Source organism: Bacillus rossius, assembly GCF_032445375.1.
Source record: "Bacillus rossius redtenbacheri isolate Brsri chromosome 4 unlocalized genomic scaffold, Brsri_v3 Brsri_v3_scf4_1, whole genome shotgun sequence".
Taxonomy (NCBI): Eukaryota; Metazoa; Arthropoda; class Insecta; order Phasmatodea; family Bacillidae; genus Bacillus; species Bacillus rossius.
Window position 1 is genome coordinate 8,951,862 of NW_026962010.1, and position 23,284 is coordinate 8,975,145.

General features: G+C 38.6%; 1 protein-coding gene across 1 annotated transcript in view; it reads right to left on the reverse strand.

Moving 5' to 3' along the window:
* Positions 1-23,284, reverse strand: part of LOC134541713 (sodium-dependent dopamine transporter-like) — a 110,846-nt gene that overhangs the window by 81,826 nt on the left and 5,736 nt on the right. The window contains 1 exon segment of the mRNA XM_063385360.1: positions 8,973-9,155. Coding sequence (XP_063241430.1) covers positions 8,973-9,155 — 183 coding nt within the window.

The window sequence follows — 23,284 nt, forward strand, 5'->3', positions numbered from 1 at the left end:
CAAGTTTAATGAGCCTCGAAAAAGTCAAATCGATGGTTGTTCCAATCGAGTGGAAGAGAGATAGATGCGGCGAAAGCGTACAATGAGCGCAACGGGACACAGCGTAACGGGACAATGTCCGTTACGGGACACCGCGTAATGGGACAATGTGCGTAAAGGGACAATTTTTCGTCGTGCAGCCGGCGTTCATCGATTTATTAGACGTTGTCACGTCAAAAAAGATATGTTTGATCTGCTCCTAATAATTCACAGAACTCATATACCTAGAATCAAGACGGGTTTAGGTGTTCAATGTGCTACACTTGTAAACTAACCGTATTCCATGAGTACAGACGAGCCCCAAACCCTTAGATAGGATACGGCCAGTCCCTTATTTTTAGGAAACGGATTTTGGTGACTAACCGCAATTACTTTCGTCATAACTGTGTGGTCACCGTGGAACTTACACGTATTTAACTGTGTAAACGAATACACCCACAAGTGGGTTTGGCGTGTCATTTAAATGACACGCATGTTGTTGTGTGCTAACGGGGCAGCAAATTGTACCGCCATGTTGAGATACAGCAATAGATTACCTTTACGCTTTACCATTATTTAAAAATAAGCTGCACAAAGTACCCTACTACTTACGCGTTACTTAAGACCTGTAAATATGGATGTATGCAACTAAATACTTGGAGTCGGGGCGTCGAACAGTTAGGAATATATTTATACACTAGCTGCCCGACCCGGCTTCGCACGGCTATACTAATGGAAAAAAATTAAGCCACATCCCCCATTTACAGTAATGGTAAATAAAAAAAATCAGTGAAAATGTATTAAAATGCTGTATAATGTACCGCAGAGAAAATGAATAGCACCGATGGTTTCCCGACTCGTGCACGCAACGTACAACTGATGTACCCGTACTTCGCTACGGCAGTCTGCAGGCAGTACACTCTTGCGCCGCTCATTATACATGCCCCTCCTTGTGGGTACGCCACTGCCACGCGATGCCCGTTGCCATGGAGACGCAGAAGGCATGAACAAAGCAAAATCCTGTTCTCATGCAGACAAAGTACCCACTGTTGCCTGGTTTTAACCACCCATGGGATCTAATTTTCGGAAAATGTCATCCTGCGTAACATAAGGAACATTACTGTGAAGTTTCAAGTCTGTAAAATATATATACTTGAAAAAAGGGCAATAAAAACAAATTAAACACAGAGAGAGGAAAAAAAACAATAGTTTAGGTTTGCGATTTAAAGTGATAAAATGTATTTAAATACTAATTTAACTCTTATGAGGGTACTGATTGCTTCGTTGTTAATATCACACGGGTGTTTTTTACTTGAATGGGAAAATTAAGAATGATAAGGCATCTAGTGCGTGGCAACAATGTTAATAGGCAATAGGAAATAAACTTCTAGCGCCTGCGGCATTGTCAACACACACTTCGTACGTGTACTGCATGTTGTATCTAACCCCCTCCAACGCATTTGATTCTAAATTGGACTTTTAGTAAGGATCACTAATGTTATTGATAATATAATATAGCCTATAGCCTTCCTCGATAAATGTACTATCCAACACTGAATTTTTTTTTTTTTTAAATCGGAGAAGTGGTTCCTGATATTAGCGCGTTCAAACAAACAAACAAACTCTTCAGCTTTATAATATTAGTACAGATTTGAATAACAATTATTTTTTGCAGAGGCACCTGTGTGTTATTCAAGCTGGACAAGGTTTATTGTAGTTTTATATTTTTTTTTTTTAAATTAAACGTGCATATATAAAATGGTCAATTATAAAGAAAGCATGAGACTGATTAATTTCCACACTACTTGACTCCCGATTTTGTTTAATTAAAGTTGATGAATGGTGTGGTGAATTAGTGTACCGTTTTTTCAAGAAGGTCTTAATTGTACAAAGTCCGCCTCAAGTTTCTGAAATCGGCAGCATGCTACAAATACTTTCATGCCCTTTTTTAAAACATTGTTATTTATTTTCGTTGTTTTATAGTTTTATATAGATAGACCTAACGTAAAAATTAAACCATTTTATTGAACTGTTTTTATAATTATAAATTTGTCATACATTTTTAGAGGCTTCATGGTACACTAAAGTGCCGCAGCACAGAAGTTGAGAAACTTTGCTCTAGTCTCTGAGGTAGAGGTGGGTTGGGACAGCAATTTTCGGTATCAGTCCCAACCTGATACTGATACAGTGATGTACCTAGGTACAAGTCTCTGATACTTCTGTATCAGACGGTCCCAGGAGGCAACAAAGCTCCGCGTACGCAGACCGTGCGACCGGAAGGAGAATCTGATACATTATTTATCACGCCCGGTAATTCTCTACCTCTGTTACTCTCATGCCCGCCTGATACAGCCAGTATCAATCAGTTCAACATTCACTGCAGTTCGTCCTGGCCGTGTATCACCATGTACATTGTTGCCGGCTGTCATGCTTTGTAGTTAGTATCTTTATAGTGAAATAAGGAATGGATAAGTGCACGAAAAAGACTTCATTTGTGTGGAATTTTTTCACGGAAAATAATGAGTTTGCTAATTGTAATTTGTGTAAACAAAAACTGAGTTATAAATCATCGACTAATCTGAAGAAACATTTGAAAAAACATTGATATAGTATGCTCACTAATGTACCTAACTGTTTTTTTTATTTTTGATAAAATCGTGAATTTTTAATGTATAAAAAAAATGTTACTAATTGTTTTCGAAAAAAGAAAGTCCATATGTTGATTACATCTGTTATTAGTGTCAACTGAGAATTTATTTGCATTTTCATAGCTGTTAGGTGCACAAATATAAATATTATATCTTGTATTAATGTACTTTTTAATATTAAAATTTCATTAGTTTTATTATTGAACGAGACGGTGCACGCACTGCGCACTGAGCGTACTTTGAAGTAGGACAATAAACAAAACGACTTGTAACCAGGGCTGCCACTCTGATATTCATGAAAAACCTAGATAACCTACAAAAAAACCCAGACACATGGGTAAAAAACCCAGATGCGTCTAAAATGCTATCGTTGAAAATGTTTGCGTACTAATTCAAAAATATAAACATAACTGGTTTTAATATAAAACAATTAATTACCTTACAAGACTGAAAACGGTTAAATACAACCAATACAAGAAAATTACACTGCAGCAAAATGGCTGTATAAGTAATTCTTGGACCAGTACATATCATAAAAAAACCTACAAATATATACATGACAAAACAAACACCATCACTGCATCCTTTAAACCAGTAATTGTTTTTATAAAACTGCATCATGTACGTTAGTCTTTATTCAGAGTCTGATTCTACAAGATTGGTTTGAAGGTTAATTGTTGCATTGGTTTTGTGTTCTGCAAGCCTCTTTGAAGAATGTGTCTAATTTAATATTCGACTTAGCTTCTTGAAAACTAGTTTTGTGTTTATATGTATTTTTGTGTGTGAAACACATAGACTTGTTTGCATTTATCAAACAGATATTGCAACAGATACAGTAGCTACTACCTTTATTATTGTTTTAGGTATAAAAATAATTAAAATTATAAAAAACCTAGAATTGTTGGAATTCATTATTTAAAAACCCAGAAACCCAAACACCATTGGAAAAACCCAGATCTGGGTGGAAAAACCCATGAGTGGCAGCCCTGCTTGTAACAATATCGCTTTGCGCCTCTCCTTCAAGGCTTCAACGCCTTCCCCTGCACTTCCTCCCCTACATTCTTTCCCTTCTTTATCCCTTATTCGTCGTTCCTGCTCCCTCCCCTTTCACAAGCTCCGCCCAAGTGACCGTCATCTGCGATCGGGTACTGTATTCATTGGCCGTGGTGTTGTTCCAGCTGAATTCTGAACTGATACTAAAGTCTCTGATACTTTTCAAGTGTACTCGTTTGCCGTTCCTGATACAGGCGCGTATCAGTGCCAAAGTATCAGGTTGATACTTTTCGACCCACCTCTACTCTGAGGTAACAGATCAAATTTAGATTTAAGAATATATATTCGTATAATAGATCTACGAAGACATGTTGATGATTTGCCATCAGCAGTGACAATTTTTAATGGTTATTTTTAGTTCAATTTTGTTTTTAATACAAACAAATTTGGTATTATGATTTATTTTTACAAATTATTTTGTACTGATTATCACGTAAAAATAGTGTTGTATTGACATGCTGTATTTTTAAGATAAAATAATTTGTAGTAACAGTAAATGTAAGTCTGCGACCATTTGATTTTAAAAGAGATGCACAATAAAATAAATTATTTTTTATCTATGCTCTTTGGTACGAATTTTATCCTTGAATTTGAATCATTAAGATGTTTAACTTGCATTTTAGTGCTAAACGATGCATTAACTTGCCATTTTGGTACAATGCGCAAGTATTGACATGATTTCGGTGTTATGGGAATTCACCTTTAAAATATACACTCCCCAGTTATCGATGACATTCGTTTATCTCAGGTGTAAGGGCCTAGTTGGTAGAGACCGGAAAAATTCGCGGGTTCATTTAGTGATATGCTAAAATTCAAATAATTATACCTTAGTGCTGCCTCTCACCTGGATGACTCCGGGCCAGTGAAAAACACTCAACCGTAGCTGTATCGAATCACAGACCGCTACGTTGGGACACCTTCACAAGACAGCAGCCAATGAGAGTGTGACATTTGACCGAGTGTACGCAGAACTATAAAGTTAATCCTAGAGGTCATTGAACCCGCGAATTACTCCGGTCCCTACTAGTTGTGTTTTAACGTGGTTTGGTCGCGGGTGAAATCGTGCATCTGCACCCAGGTATTGTATTCCACCAACGCGCGTCTCGACGCCTCCGAAGTGCACGAGCCCCGGACGCTGAAGAGCGCTCGCGACAAGCTCCGGGGAGACCAGCCAGCAACGTCTCTCCTCCCTGCAGCCGGGGGGTCGCGGCAGGCATTTTGCAGCTCGTCATTACCCGAGCGTGCTGATAACCCGGGTGGGGTGGGGGAGGAGAGGGAGGGAGATGGGGGAACTGGCTGATGAGAGCGCTGTCCGCGCAATCTGCGCGCCCATAATGGGCCCGGGTAACCGGGTTAGCGCCTTCCTCCGTGGCGCCGGAGCTTCGGGAGTCCCTCCGGCCTCTGACCCCTGATCGCTGACCGCCGTCGGGCCCTCCTGGTGGTGGAGGGTCGCACACGCACACCCTCGGTGGCAGCAGCACCGCGGTCATAACCATGAGGTCGCGTGCTACCACAACTTTCCTTTGTCAGGAGTCAACCCGACTCCTTTGGGAGAAGGTGCTGGCCTGACAAGCACAGGAGCTGTTGCCGGCTCCGGCACCGGAGACAGAAAAGAAAAGAAAAAACAGTTCGGTAAAACAACAGCGCAAAATCATCGAAGTCTTTCGTGAAAAGTATACTTGCTTGCGAAAGAAACACCACAAACTACCTGCGCGAAGCGCTAAAGGAAGAATTGTTAAAAACCTTTAAGAACGCATCTCAGTACATTCATAGTTGGACGAAATGAATAATAGAAGCCTGTGTAATTCAAAATTAAGGAGAGATTTCATACTTGTTATCGGGAAATAAAAACGAATTTCCGATCATACAGGGACGACTTATCACCACCAAAGGCAACTCTCTGCCTTCTTGTGGCAACGATATTGATTACTAGATGTTGTAAAGAGGTATCTGATGGAGAAGAAAGAATACATAGGGCATAGTTCAGACTCCAGAATCCTCAGGCCACCATATCTCAAAGTACTGGTCTCACAGTGAAGAGACCAAGTTATCATGGTGATAGCGAGGACTGACGTGAATGGTGTCTAAAGGCATACAATGGGGACCGTGAACTTTCTCGGGTGCGGTACTTGGAATCTATGGCTGCTCGTTCTTTCAGTGACGTGATTCTCTGCCTCTGAGCACAGTGATGAAGGTGAATTGTTGGCTTACAGCCAGGGAAAACAAGCAAGTGACATGAAAATTGATAATTCCATTGGCTGATGCCGTGAAGGGACCGGTCTCTGATGTTCTCTTACTGAGCTCGGGATTGAAGATGTGTCGGGCTCCTGGTGGCAGTGGCTGGCACAGGAATACCCACTCCAATGAAAAGTGGACGCAGTGAGAGGCGATACATCTCCAGACTGGCTTGGAGAGCTAGGAGTGGTGGCATAAGCCACACTAGATCACAGGTAAGAGGTTAAAGTGAGTGCCATCTAGAGCTCAGGTGCGGGTCTCGAGTCTGAACCAACTATCTGGCTAGCGATATGTCTCAACCGCGAAGAAAAGTTATATCTGTTTCCTCTACATAGTGGGAGGCCGTGCTTGGCCACAACCTTTCAATGCAGACACCATATTCATTACAAAATTTATGATGCAGTGTGAGCTGGATTGATGTTAACACGTTTCCACCCCAATTATGAAGAATGCTGGATACAGGTGATTAATGGATAAAACTAAACTTAAAAAATCTCATTTTAGAATTATTTCTTATATCTGGAACTAGCAAGAAACCAATAATTAATTACCCAACATAAAACCATGCCTGACAGGAGGATAGGTCAAGTCACATGGTCGAGATTATGTACGAGAATTCTGGGATTGGGAGTTATTCCAAGAAGGAAGGAGAATGCAGCTTTGCACTATATTGAAAATATCCACTATTTTGCCCATAATAAAGTGTTTAATGGGTTATTATGACCACCACACATAACAGAGCATCTGTTGCCTGGCAGCTAGGGAGTGGCCATGCATGCATTCATTATTACATTAATACTGAGTGGAGCCGCTTTTTATCCAGTCGATAATCTGCGCCATGTTTATGGGACAACCGAAACATTGGGTGTAGTGGAGTAGTGTTTGAGGTGTGGAAACAGTTTTAAGATATTGTATTTAATTTCAATGACTGTTTTTAACAAAAAATAATTTTTCTCCGTAATGCTAAGGCATGATAAATATTTATAGAGCATCCCACTCTTAGGGTGAAGTCACATGGAACACCGATCTACTTCAAGTGAACAGGTTTATGTAAACATGTTTACGAATGCGAAAGTGTACGATCACACAGCAGTTGGTATAAAGTGTGTCCTACTCCAAAACCGAGTGTCTTATATCATCGAATGAATGTGTTGTGGATCCTTTTTATTTGAGCAAGTGTAGAGAATTAACGTCATAATCAATTTTAAAATAATAATATAATTTCCTTTTGATTTTTTTATTGCAATCGGTAAAATATTACACGAACTTGCGTTTTTTTCCACAAAGGACTGTTTATACTGTCAATATTCAAGAGCCAATAGAATACTTATGTAGAAGAGATGTTCTGAACTACTTTGCCAACCTGTTTAGGTTGAATGAGAAATGGCCTCGAACGAAACATGTTTAGACTGTGTGTCACCGCACGCAGAAGTTGACCCTGTTGACCTGAAGACAAGCTGAAAGATGTTCACATGAATGGAACTTGTTTTTAAAAGCAAGAAAATTTCAATTACTCCTACAGTTTTCGTGTCCATAGCTGTGAAGTCTTGTCTTATCAACGCAAAAGTGCGCTGTTATAGAGGCTCACTTAAAAACTCTTATACGGCCATGTTTTTGGAGAAGTTTGGTTTTTTCCTGCAATCAATTTCAAAGATAAAGGCTTTCTTAGTTCAACTATTTCTTTCGACACGCATTTCTGAATACCAGACTGCTAGTCAGTGCCGTGTCTCGCAACCAAGCGAGGCGTTGTTTCCGGTGATTCATTACAGTTACACTTTTGATGGGTTATTTATTCACATATGTGATTTTATTTTCTGCCTTTATGCAGACTACATAAATGTAAACTATGGAAGGTGGAACATCAGAAAGAAATTACATTCGTAGGCAACGAGGGAGGGAGTGTAAGATTGTTTGAAAGTAGTTAAGTATTTTAAAAAAAGAGTGCATAAAATGCAATTAAGGAAGTCTTGGTCAACTTCAGTCAGTGGTAGTGATAGTGATTAAAAAAATGTGTTTTTATTAACTTATTTATCAAGTTTACTTAAAAGATATCACATTAATTCGTACCAATGAGTGTGTATGAACGATTTCTTGTTCTAAGTTAAAGTAAATAAAAGTATTGACTTAATACAAATTGATGAGCATGATAGTATAAAATATTATAAATTACGATATGAGTTCTTAAAATGATTCTTGTTCAATCAGAATTCCAAATAAACACATATTCTGAAATTCGTAATGTGTTCAGAGATTTTCCACCAGCGCGTGCCGTAAGCTGTGTACTGCAATCTAAGAATGAGACGGTCTATAGAGGCTCGGAAATTTCGGGGATTCATTTAATGTCAATCTGAAATTCACATTTGTATGTAAAATGTATCTACATATGTTTTCGTATTCGCTTATTCCTTACTGTAGAACGGGGTCAGTGTCACTCGGTCACGCTAGCTGATATTTGTCTGATCCACAGTACAAGAGAAGAGAGGGAGGTGTCCAAACAATTGTGATTCAACCATCAAATCAATACAGAAGGAAACATAGCTTATTTAAAATTAACCCTGTGACAAAAATAATATACGAAATTTCCATGCATTTATCAATAACCATATACACAGTATTTTGAGTGTTGCAATTTGGAGATGGCTAGGTAGAAAGTGACCAGCTACATCACAGAATGCCACCTCCTGACAATTCCCGACTCCTTGCTTAGCTTCACTTTGGCCAACACGTGCAACACCATGACCACGCCGGGAAAATGTTTTGGGTGTTTCAATTTGGAGATGGTGAGATAGAAAGTAACCAGCTACATGACAGAATACCATCTTCTGACAATTCCCGACTCACTTGCTTAGCTTCACTTTGGCCAGCACGTGCAGCACCAGGACCTTATTGGGAAACATTTTGGGTGTTTAAACTTGTATGCGGCGAGGTAGAAAGTGACCAGCTACGTTTTCCTTGCTCAGCTTCACCTCGGCTGGCACGTGCTCCACCAGGGACACGTCGGGGACCGGAGCGACTCACCGCCGCCGTTCTTGTAGCAGAGGTAGGGGAAGCGCCACACGTTGGCCAGGTCGACGGCGAAGCCCACGACGGACAGCAGGAAGTCCACCTTCTTGCCCCACACCTCGCGGGGCTCGGCCTCCTCGCCCTGGGGCCGCCGGGACCCCGAGTCGGGCGGCATGGCGGCCTCACTCGGGCCGCGCGCTGCGAACACCGGCCCCGGACACTCAGCAGCTGCAGCACATCCACGGCCTTTTCAACCAAGAAGTTACCTCAGTTAAAGTAGGCATGTGTCATTTTGCCTAAAGGCGTTTAGCAAAATACCGTTTGGCAAAACGCCGTTAGGCAAAACACCGTTAGGAAAATCGCCGTTAGGAAAAAAGCCGTTTGGCAAATCGGAGTTAGGCAAAATGCCGTTAGGCACATCGCCATCAGGCAGAACTCCGTTAGGGAAAACGCCGTTAGGCAATCGCCTTTAGGCAAATAGCCGTTAGGCAATTCCACGTTAGGCAAAACGCCTTTAGGCGAAATGACTTTAGGCAAACCGCTGTAACGAATTCATGTTTAGGCAAACCGCCTTTAGGCAAATCGCCTGTTACTCGTTAAAGTAGCTTGACTTCTGGGTTATAGCCATGTTCTTGGCGAATAATTCACCGACGTTTCGGTCGACATTTGCAGTCGCCATCATCAGGGAGCAGTTACCTACTGAGGTAAGAAACTCAGTACGTAACTGCTCCCCCTGATGATGGCGACTGCAATGTCGACCGAAAACGTCGGTGAATTATTCTCCAAGGACGCGGCTACAACCCAGAAGCCAAGCTGCTACTTCAGAAAATGGCCGTGAAAGCCTGCGAACATTATTAACTCAGTTAAACGAAAAGTTCTTCGTGATGTCAAACAACTGAATCTTCGTTCCAAACAAAGGTAAACACACACGTGGACAAAAAGCATGAGTGTTCTTGCTGTAGACTTAAACTTTTTTTTAATATTTTGTTAATATACCAAGACAATTCTTTTCGATTCATCTTCTAAATGAGTGGACCCAGTGTCCGTAAATTTAACAAGTTGTTTATAAATTTACGAATATCCCAAGATGATTTATTCGCAAAATTGAAGGTGAAAAATTTTTAACAGTGAAATTACAAGTGTGTTGTAGTAGTTAGGAATAGCCGATCCGGGGACAGTGGTGCTTGGTGCAGGATTCAGGATTGGTGACCCTTGACCCCTGACGTCACTGTTATGACCTTTGACCGATGACATCATCACCGATTTCCTGGAAATTTCCCGATTTTCCGCCAATTTTCCTCAAAATTTCCCGTTTTTCCCTCAAATTTTCCTCAAAATTTCCCATTTTCCTACAAAATTTCCCTGCAAATTTTCCCCATTTCAGGAATTTTCTAACAACCCGCAAATCTCCGGATAGCGGGTTGGTATCCTCCTTACCTACCCACCCACCCATAGATGACATCACCGCACCCCCATCTTGGATTACGACATTTCCGGCCACCATTTTGAATTCTAGAACTTTCAACCATTTTGTTTTCCAGTATTTAATATTATGAATTCATAGCCGCCATTTTAATCACACCTGTTGCAATTTTCGTTACGATCGTCATCTTTGTTTATGAATTCACAACAATCATTTGTTTTCGTCTGCTGGAGGCCGCCATCTTGAATGTTGTTACTATCGCCATCTTGATTTTTTTTTCTTCTGTGCTGGGGCCCACCATCTTGTTTTACATTATGTTCCGCCATCTTGGATTTCCCCATCTATGTTTCTGATGTTTTTTTTCCCTAGAGAGTATCATCGCCATCGCTCTATTCATACACATAAGGTCGATATTGCGTTACATACCAATGTTATTATGGTACTTATCAATATATTAAAATATTTTTTTTTTATACAAAATACATTCGGAACTGCTGAGATTCGAACCATCACACAGCTCTGACCTTTAGGTTAGAAAACATACGCCTTTAACCGCTCGGCCATCAAGACAATTACCGATGTAAGAATTAAATAAGGTATATATATATATAAAACATTAACACACATATTCGGACTTGTAATATTTTTATTGAAAGTAATAATAGCATCATCTTTTCGAGAATTATACGACATATATATTTTTATTATTGTTTCAATCCTTGCTACCAGGAGCACTAGTGTCTAGCAGAGTGCAGCCGCCATCTTGTTTTCCGTATTCGCTACCAGGAGCGCTAGTGTCTAGCAGAGTGTGCAGCGGCCATCTTGTTTTCAATATTCGCTACCAGGAGCGCTAATGTCTAGACAAGTGCAGCCGCCATCTTGTTTTCAATATTCACTACTAGGAGCGCTAGTATCACTTAGTACACACATTAACTGCCAGAGGGCGTCATATTAGTTTGATTCTGCCCTGCTGGAGTGTAGTGCTGTCTTGACCTATAACATCTTAAATATGTCCCTCACCTTGAACTTTCCACTATATTGGATTATAGCATTTATGTTCGTCATCTTGTCACCAACACTATCTTGGCATCATCACATTTCACATTACTGTCGACACCCTGAACTTCCCGCCATCTTGGACTATATCATCACATTTGACTTATAACATATCCACACCGCCGCCAACTTAGATTTTGTTATCACACACTTTAATCTTGACCACCAACATATTATATTATCATCTTATGTATGCACCCACCATACTTGATTATATTAGCATACTAACTTTCATCCTCTGCTAGAGTATGTAGCTTAATTATTCGTAATGAGCATCACCTGATCCTCCCAAATACTAAGATTTAAAAAAATGTATTGTCATTAAACTTATCACGGTCCTTATACCAAAGTCATACTGCAGACTGTGCACTGTAGCACCCTACTCAAACTGACTTACATAGCTTATGTTTTCTTTACATGCTTTCATTCGCGCTTACAATTTCTTTGAGGGCTTTCATTTGCGCTTACATTTTCTTTGCGCTTACATTTTCTTAACATGCTTTCACTTGAGACTACAATTTCTTTGAGGGCTTTCCTCTACACTTATGTTTTCTTTGAGTGTTTTAAGGTTCGCTTATGTTTTCTTTACATGCATTCCTTTGCGCTTACATTTTATTTGTATTGTAACTCTGTATTTCATGTAAACAATATTTAAGTATCCATATATATTATTAATCTTAATAGCAAATGTTATGGTCATGCATGCATCCTTATTTTTATAGTTGTCACCATAAAGTAAGCAGGATAAATTAAGGGAAATTAAAAACATAGTATACATGAAACATTTATTTTATTTATAAAGTTTATTATATACACAGTCTTTTTACACAAAGATATATACATCTATTTATCTAGTGGGTCGAAATGGCTAATTCTCAGCTCCAGACGGTTCACCGAATTCAGCGTCCAACCAGATCCTTTACCCATATATTCTTCTTCTTCCTTGCAGAGTTTTTCAATACTCTGTTTAACTGACTGCTTCACGTCGTTTGAAGTATAAATTGCAGCAGCCGATGTCTTGAAAGCACGCTTGCTCACTCGATTCTCGTGCGGCTCCGGTTTACCATATAGACAATCCAACCATAAGTTATATTTTAAAGGCCCATGCGATGCTGTATCGTCCATAAGCTGTTGTATTATATTCTGCTCAATATCACTCAGAAAAGTGCAAATATCTTTTGCCTCACTAAAAGTATTTAGATAGTAATAGTCTTTCAGAACTCCTCCAAATGCAGATTGTGCCAAGTAAAATCCATTAGCATTTGTCTGTAACTGACCAAGCACAGTGTTAGATTTATGTCCAGTTGACGATGCGGGTGGTTGTTGATGCTGATTTCCTTTAATGCCGGAGCCTGTGCGCATGGGTACCTCTAGTTTAAATTGAGGTGTCGTGACGTTCACATGCTGTTCTACAGGCAAGCGAACTACACCTTTACAAATCTTCATATGTCTTTTCAAATTATCTTTGCGAGTAAACCACTGATTGCACTTAACACACCGAATCTTTATACGAGAGGGACTCTTCATACATTTACTTCTCTAGTGCCTTCGCGCATGATGAGCAAATGCAAACATCATGTCGCAGTAGTTGCAAGGATGTCTATTTGATGTGCCTTCCATGTCTCGGTTAGCTGTGTCCAAGACCGATGGTGCTTCACTTAAGTTTGGTGTGCTATTTTCAAAATCAATGCAACGCTGTTGTGCTGATGTCCTAACTTTCGACCGCTTAGCTCTTCCTTTGCATATCTTCAGGTGTATTTTCAAATCATCATTGCGAGTAAACTTCTTCCAACATTCATCACATCTAATCATAGTGCGAGACGGATTCTTCAGGCAATTACTCTTCTCATGACGTCTCATATTAAAACCTGTTGAGAACATCATATTACAGTGCGGACACCGATGCTTGATTGGTGGCGATGGCTCCATGCAGGATTCCGAAGAACTCGCGGTAGGATCCATACTCTCCCCAGATGTCTTTGTAGTTAAACAAGAAAGATAGCTCCCAAGCGATGTTCACTCTTCGGAGTCAGGATGACAACTAAGCTACTAATTCCGTCCACATCCCTACATATATAAAGACAACACCTACCCCCACTACGGCACTCTTCACATCATCAAAATGTTTACTTAGGACTCAGCTTACACAGGGTCTCTCTCTCTCTCTCTTCTACTCCAAATCATTCAACTATCATAGAAGTCTTGAAACTATCTAGATGATGCAGATTCATAACCTGACCAATTCAATCATGAGATGATTCTTGGTATGGTAAACACAACTAAAATACATCTCCTCCAGCTGCCATGATATATTATTAATAAAAAAAAGCCTAGCATCCTCTTAAATATTAACATCCTTATAGGACTTTGCACACCTCATTTAATTTCAAAAACTCCCAGCCACTATATCTACGCGGAACAATAAATAATTAATACTATCCCAACTCAGTCTCACACCAGCATATTTGTGTAATATTATCCACTGTATTTTTTTCGTAAAGTTAGCATTCCAACATAACCTACTGACATAATACTTAAATAATGTTATGTAGCATTCCGTCCCATTATATCAGTTAAAGTTGTTACCGTGCATAACTTTACTCTAGCCATTGTTCCAAAGCAGCCAGAATTTAATACTATCAGTCCATCATCATCAAACTACTTAATATAATTCCATAAACATTTACCATATGCAAACATTAACTACACCATATTAAATATGTACTTGGTCCACTCAACAATCCAAAATGAATATCGGTCAAAAGGCAGTTTTAAATCTACGAGCCATAACATACATTCCTATTCCTCAGCCTGCAGTACCCAACATTCTTCAGCTTACAAACTCTTTAAATTAAACATTTATACATTTATGTACTTTCTTTCATGCTTTGAATGATTCTTGCAGTAAAGAATTTTGAGTCAAATACCACTTACAGACATGACCAGTCACATCATGCCATACAAAAAAAATCACAGCACATCTCGACTTAACCATAGGATAAATCCATACAACATCTTCAACTAAATAGATAATACTTAAGATATGTACAAAGTCCGATCTAACATTCTGGTCGAGTCATTGCATATGAATACAAATATGAGGAGGGTACATACAAGCTAAGTCATTACATACGAATACAAACATGAGGAGGAGGGATCGTAGCATACATAAATTACACCCAACTTTACTCAAATACCAACTATATCAACCAGAAAGTAAATTATAAGAGTTCTGTTTCCAATTTAAATTACTTTCCGATCAATCATTCAGAAACCAAGGCACAAAACAAAACATAAAAATTTCGTCTAAGATCAAAAGAACTGCAAAGTCAACATATAATAAAACTGATGTCACAGTCTAAGCCATAAGATCTATGTCCATCGCATTTTTATCAACCTTTTCCCTTATCCACCTAAAGTGTATGAAATCTAAGGCCAGCAAAAAGAAATACTCGATACATATCGCCCATTTTAATTGTCCTTTTTCACAATGAAAATACCTGTAATGATTATGCGTAGAGATTCCGAAATCAATTTCTTACTTAAATAACAACTACTATGCCACCAATTCATATTATGAGTACTGGTAATACCACATCTCCTTACCCACATAATACGAACGTAGGGTCAAAAAAAAAATAATCAACCATCATTCTCAGTTCTCATATTCCTCAACATGTTAGTAGATCTACATAACAACAATATGTAAAGTCATATGTATAAGTATTTACAAAACTTGCACGAATCTAGAAGTTAAACCATACAGGCTAAACATCACTTTAAGACTTTTAAAAGCAGTTCACAACGAGTTTTCCCGAACGATGGAACATATATTTAGCTTTTGCATTGTTGCTAAGCTACATACATACACCCAAGTTAATGACATTAGCAATCATTCGATTATTGAGTAACAATATTGAAGCAACATCTATAATGTAATGTCAGAAAAAGGAGAAGTAAATGAAATGAGAAGAATCTAGAATTAACAACAAATGCTGGAATTTGGCGCATAGCTTAATTTTACTATCTATCACTGATACAGGTAGGTAAATTATACCAGGAACAAGTTCTTGCACTTTCAATTACGGCCGATAATATTCGGTGATTCTGGATTCAACTGCGAAAACATATCATGAAAGAAAATGTTCTTTATCAGGTTCTTGTAGTCGGACATTACTTAATGTGCCAAGTTAAATCTCTTTAGGTGAATATCTATTACACACCGTTAGTGAACAATCATTTCCAACTGCTTCACTTGAAAATCACATCATCATCATCATCAGGAAGCTGGCGAGATCTTGTAAACTGGAGGCCAGTCTCATAGTAGTTTGTGCTGGGCTGGATGCTTTCATAAGAATGAAATTATATGTTGCAGCGACTCATGTGCACATTCAAAATATCGCTTCGTGAAAACAACTTTCCACATCTATCACACTGATGCGACTTGGAGGTAGGATTCACAAGACAATGATGTTCTTCATGTCGCCGAGCACTACTGCTGCTTGCAAACTTCTGCTTACAATATCTACACAAAATTCCGGATTTACACTTCACAATATGGAGGTTAAAATTTTCTCGTCGCATCAACAACTTTCCACATCTGTCACACAGAAGTATTATATCGGGGGAAGTCTTCATACATTCATATTTTCCAACACGTGATGATTCTGGTGACACTATAGGTGATGTAGGCGTTGGTGATGACGGGTGCGATGACCTCGGCTTCATTTCCTGTGTAGTAGAATGATTCACTGCTAGTGATCTACCACTAAATATTTGGCCCATTGCAGGAGAAAAAATAACCCGGGAAGGCTATCCCAAAGAGTCTCCGCTATTTAAAGCCCAGAAACAAACTGATGGATTGCTATTTACATTGCGCCTTATATACTCTCGAAACCATGATCACATCATAATAACCAATTAAAGAGAGCCAAGTTCTCTTACATACATAAATATGTATTCACATGGACATTCACTGCACTCACTGAATACACACAATGACCATACAATGAGACTAAAAACTAGCTCCAAATGGATCCAAATACCTTCAGTAGCTATAATAGCTCCAACTGCTACCATAGCTCGAACTATCTCCAATAGCCCAAATAAGTTCATTAGCTCCAACTAGCTCCAATAGTCCAACTAACTTCATTAACTCTAACTAGCTCCAATAGTCCAACCAACTTCATTAGCACCACCTAGCCCCAATAGTCCAACTATCTCCAACTAGCTCCAATATCAACAACTGCTACATTATCCCCAACTAACTTCATTAGCTCCAACTAGCTCCAACAGCTCCAACTAGCTCCAATAGTTCCAACTATCTCCAATAGTTACAACTATCTCCAATAGTTCCAACTTCTATAATAGTCCAACTGCTGCAATGACTCAAAATGAATCCAACTGATAAAATAGCTGCAAACGGCTCCAACTATCCAAATAAATCCAATAGCTCCAACTAGCTCTAATAGCTACAATAGCTTTAACTAGCTTCAGTACTTACAATTAGCTCCAACCTCATCTGAATCTAGCGCCTCAATTGCCCCATAGACTCCAAAGCACCAACCGATTTCAGATATAAGATTACACGAAATAAAAAAGTTTATATTCATATTAAAAATTTATTTCACAATTTTATACACGCTTCGGTAAAACATATTATTGTATGTAGCCTGCTCTCCTTAGTTAACGAAGTATAGTCAATGTTTCTTTGGTTATGAATACTTTTTCAGCATTTTGAAAAGCAAGTAGAAGCCTTAACCTATCGACCAATACATTAGGATCAGCTCATGATGTTTAATCTATCTCGCCTGCTGCTGCAATCTTCCTAACATGTTTGTTATTAATATTTTTAAGCTATCTGAAGTCTTCTGTTTAAGCAACCATCTCATTGTCTTCCACGCAGTGATCATCATAAGAATGACCAGGTTTATTTATTTTAACACGACGTTTCCATCGTTTAGGTCTCACCGCTTCAACATATTCTTTAATAGTTTTATCTTCGGGTGCTTCATCAAAGTCTTTGATGTTTTCAGTAACTCAACACTTCCCTTGTTTAGATCTCACAACTTCATCACATTCTTCAATCTTGTCAGTTTCGGACACTCCATCACATTCTTCAATCTTGTCAGTTTCGGGCACTTCATCAAAATCTTCGATACCTACGGTTCCATCGTTTAGGTCTCAAAACTTCATCACAGTTCATAATCTTGTGAGCTTTAGGAGCCGCATTACAGTCTTCGATATTGCCAGCTTCGAGTGCTTCAAAGATTTTGATGAAGCACTCGAAGCTGGCAATATCGAAGACTGTAATGCGGCTCCTAAAGCTCACAAGATTATGAACTGTGATGAAGTTTTGAGACCTAAACGATGGAACCGTAGGTATCGAAGATTTTGATGAAGTGCCCGAAACTGACAAGATTGAAGAATGTGATGGAGTGTCCGAAACTGACAAGATTGAAGAATGTGATGAAGTTGTGAGATCTAAACAAGGGAAGTGTTGAGTTACTGAAAACATCAAAGACTTTGATGAAGCACCCGAAGATAAAACTATTAAAGAATATGTTGAAGCGGTGAGACCTAAACGATGGAAACGTCGTGTTAAAATAAATAAACCTGGTCATTCTTATGATGATCACTGCGTGGAAGACAATGAGATGGTTGCTAAAACAGAAGACTTCAGATAGCTTAAAAATATTAATAACAAACATGTTAGGAAGATTGCAGCAGCAGGCGAGATATATTAAACATCATGAGCTGATCCTAATGTATTGGTCGATAGGTTAAGGCTTCTACTTGCTTTTCAAAATGCTGAAAAAGTATTCATCACCAAAGAAACATTGACTATACTTCGTTAACTAAGGAGAGCAGGCTACATACAATAATATGTTTTACCGAAGCGTGTATAAAATTGTGAAATAAAGTTTTAATATGAATATAAACTTTTTTATTTCGTGTAATCTTATATCTGAAATCGGTTGGTGCTTTGGAGTCTATGGGGCAATTGAGGCGCTAGATTCAGATGAGGTTGGAGCTAATTGTAAGTACTGAAGCTAGTTAAAGCTATTGTAGCTATTAGAGCTAGTTGGAGCTATTGGATTTTTTTGGATAGTTGGAGCCGTTTGTAGCTATTTTATCAGTTGGATTCATTTTGAGTCTTTGCAGCAGTTGGACTATTATAGAAGTTGGAACTATTGGAGATAGTTGTAACTATTGGAGATAGTTGGAACTATTGGAGCTAGTTGGAGCTGTTGGAGCTAGTTGGAGCTAATGAAGTTAGTTGGGGATAATGTAGCAGTTGTTGATATTGGAGCTAGTTGGAGATAGTTGGACTATTGGGGCTAGGTGGTGCTAATGAAGTTGGTTGGACTATTGGAGCTAGTTAGAGTTAATGAAGTTAGTTGGACTATTGGAGCTAGTTGGAGCTAATGAACTTATTTGGGCTATTGGAGATAGTTGGAGCTATGGTAGCAGTTGGAGCTATTATAGCTACTGAAGGTATTTGGATCCATTTGGAGCTAGTTTTTAGTCTCATTGTATGGTCATTGTGTGTATTCAGTGAGTGCAGTGAATGTCCATGTGAATACATATTTATGTATGTAAGAGAACTTGGCTCTCTTTAATTGGTTATTATGATGTGATCATGGTTTCGAGAGTATATAAGGCGCAATGTAAATAGCAATCCATCAGTTTGTTTCTGGGCTTTAAATAGCGGAGACTCTTTGGGATAGCCTTCCCGGGTTATTTTTTCTCCTGCAATGGGCCAAATATTTAGTGGTAGATCACTAGCAGTGAATCATTCTACTACACAGGAAATGAAGCCGAGGTCATCGCACCCGTCATCACCAACGCCTACATCACCTATAGTGTCACCAGAATCATCACGTGTTGGAAAATATGAATGTATGAAGACTTCCCCCGATATAATACTTCTGTGTGACAGATGTGGAAAGTTGTTGATGCGACGAGAAAATTTTAACCTCCATATTGTGAAGTGTAAATCCGGAATTTTGTGTAGATATTGTAAGCAGAAGTTTGCAAGCAGCAGTAGTGCTCGGCGACATGAAGAACATCATTGTCTTGTGAATCCTACCTCCAAGTCGCATCAGTGTGATAGATGTGGAAAGTTGTTTTCACGAAGCGATATTTTGAATGTGCACATGAGTCGCTGCAACATATAATTTCATTCTTATGAAAGCATCCAGCCCAGCACAAACTACTATGAGACTGGCCTCCAGTTTACAAGATCTCGCCAGCTTCCTGATGATGATGATGATGTGATTTTCAAGTGAAGCAGTTGGAAATGATTGTTCACTAACGGTGTGTAATAGATATTCACCTAAAGAGATTTAACTTGGCACATTAAGTAATGTCCGACTACAAGAACCTGATAAAGAACATTTTTTTTTCATGATATGTTTTCGCAGTTGAATCCAGAATCATCGAATATTATCGGCCGTAATTGAAAGTGCAAGAACTTGTCCATGCTATCATGTACCTACCTGTATCAGTGATAGATAGTAAAATTAAGCTATGCGCCAAATTCCAGCATTTGTTGTTAATTCTAGATTCTTCTCATTTCATTTACTTCTCCTTTTTCTGACATTACATTATAGATGTTGCTTCAATATTGTTACTCAATAATCGAATGATTGCTAATGTCATTAACTTGGGTGTATGTATGTAGCTTAGCAACAATGCAAAAGCTAAATATATGTTCCATCGTTCGGGAAAACTCGTTGTGAACTGCTTTTAAAAGTCTTAAAGTGATGTTTAGCCTGTATGGTTTAACTTCTAGATTCGTGCAAGTTTTGTAAATACTTATACATATGACTTTACATATTGTTGTTATGTAGATCTACTAACATGTTGAGGAATATGAGAACTGAGAATGATGTTGATTTTTTTTTGACACTACGTTCGTATTATGTGGGTAAGGAGATGTGGTATTACCAGTACTCATAATATGAATTGGTGGCATAGTAGTTGTTATTTAAGTAAGAAATTGGTTTCGGAATCTCTACGCATAATCATTACAGGTATTTTCATTGTGAAAAAGGACAATTAAAATGGGCGATATGTATCGAGTATTTCTTTTTGCTGGCCTTAGATTTCATACACTTTAGGTGGATAAGGGAAAAGGTTGATAAAAATGCGATGGACATAGATCTTATGGCTTAGACTGTGACATCAGTTTTATTATATGTTGACTTTGCAGTTCTTTTGATCTTAGACGAAATTTTTATGTTTTGTTTTGTGCCTTGGTTTCTGAATGATTGATCGGAAAGTAATTTAAATTGGAAACAGAACTCTTATAATTTACTTTCTGGTTGATATAGTTGGTATTTGAGTAAAGTTGGGTGTAATTTATGTATGCTACGATCCCTCCTCCTCATGTTTGTATTCGTATGTAATGACTTAGCTTGTATGTACCCTCCTCATATTTGTATTCATATGCAATGACTCGACCAGAATGTTAGATCGGACTTTGTACATATCTTAAGTATTATCTATTTAGTTGAAGATGTTGTATGGATTTATCCTATGGTTAAGTCGAGATGTGCTGTGATTTTTTTTTGTATGGCATGATGTGACTGGTCATGTCTGTAAGTGGTATTTGACTCAAAATTCTTTACTGCAAGAATCATTCAAAGCATGAAAGAAAGTACATAAATGTATAAATGTTTAATTTAAAGAGTTTGTAAGCTGAAGAATGTTGGGTACTGCAGGCTGAGGAATAGGAATGTATGTTATGGCTCGTAGATTTAAAACTGCCTTTTGACCGATATTCATTTTGGATTGTTGAGTGGACCAAGTACATATTTAATATGGTGTAGTTAATGTTTGCATATGGTAAATGTTTATGGAATTATATTAAGTAGTTTGATGATGATGGACTGATAGTATTAAATTCTGGCTGCTTTGGAACAATGGCTAGAGTATAGTTATGCACGGTAACAACTTTAACTGATATAATGGGACGGAATGCTACATAACATTATTTAAGTATTATGTCAGTAGGTTATGTTGGAATGCTAACTTTACGAAAAAAAATACAGTGGATAATATTACACAAATATGCTGGTGTGAGACTGAGTTGGGATAGTATTAATTATTTATTGTTCCGCGTAGATATAGTGGCTGGGAGTTTTTGAAATTAAATGAGGTGTGCAAAGTCCTATAAGGATGTTAATATTTAAAAGGATGCTAGGCTTTTTTTTATTAATAATATATCATGGCAGCTGGAGGAGATGTATTTTAGTTGTGTTTACCATACCAAGAATCATCTCATGATTGAATTGGTCAGGTTATGAATCTGCATCATCTAGATAGTTTCAAGACTTCTATGATAGTTGAATGATTTGGAGTAGAAGAGAGAGAGAGAGAGACCCTGTGTAAGCTGAGTCCTAAGTAAACATTTTGATGATGTGAAGAGTGCCGTAGTGGGGGTAGGTGTTGTCTTTATATATGTAGGGATGTGGACGGAATTAGTAGCTTAGTTGTCATCCTGACTCCGAAGAGTGAACATCGCTTGGGAGCTATCTTTCTTGTTTAACTACAAAGACATCTGGGGAGAGTATGGATCCTACCGCGAGTTCTTCGGAATCCAGCATGGAGCCATCGCCACCAATCAAGCATCGGTGTCCGCACTGTAATATGATGTTCTCAATAGGTTTTAATATGAGACGTCATGAGAAGAGTAATTGCCTGAAGAATCCGTCTCGCACTATGATTAGATGTGATGAATGTTGGAAGAAGTTTACTCGCAATGATGATTTGAAAATACACCTGAAGATATGCAAAGGAAGAGCTAAGCGGTCGAAAGTTAGGACATCAGCACAACAGCGTTGCATTGATTTTGAAAATAGCACACCAAACTTAAGTGAAGCACCATCGGTCTTGGACACAGCTAACCGAGACATGGAAGGCACATCAAATAGACATCCTTGCAACTACTGCGACATGATGTTTGCATTTGCTCATCATGCGCGAAGGCACTAGAGAAGTAAATGTATGAAGAGTCCCTCTCGTATAAAGATTCGGTGTGTTAAGTGCAATCAGTGGTTTACTCGCAAAGATAATTTGAAAAGACATATGAAGATTTGTAAAGGTGTAGTTCGCTTGCCTGTAGAACAGCATGTGAACGTCACGACACCTCAATTTAAACTAGAGGTACCCATGCGCACAGGCTCCGGCATTAAAGGAAATCAGCATCAACAACCACCCGCATCGTCAACTGGACATAAATCTAACACTGTGCTTGGTCAGTTACAGACAAATGCTAATGGATTTTACTTGGCACAATCTGCATTTGGAGGAGTTCTGAAAGACTATTACTATCTAAATACTTTTAGTGAGGCAAAAGATATTTGCACTTTTCTGAGTGATATTGAGCAGAATATAATACAACAGCTTATGGACGATACAGCATCGCATGGGCCTTTAAAATATAACTTATGGTTGGATTGTCTATATGGTAAACCGGAGCCGCACGAGAATCGAGTGAGCAAGCGTGCTTTCAAGACATCGGCTGCTGCAATTTATACTTCAAACGACGTGAAGCAGTCAGTTAAACAGAGTATTGAAAAACTCTGCAAGGAAGAAGAAGAATATATGGGTAAAGGATCTGGTTGGACGCTGAATTCGGTGAACCGTCTGGAGCTGAGAATTAGCCATTTCGACCCACTAGATAAATAGATGTATATATCTTTGTGTAAAAAGACTGTGTATATAATAAACTTTATAAATAAAATAAATGTTTCATGTATACTATGTTTTTAATTTCCCTTAATTTATCCTGCTTACTTTATGGTGACAACTATAAAAATAAGGATGCATGCATGACCAT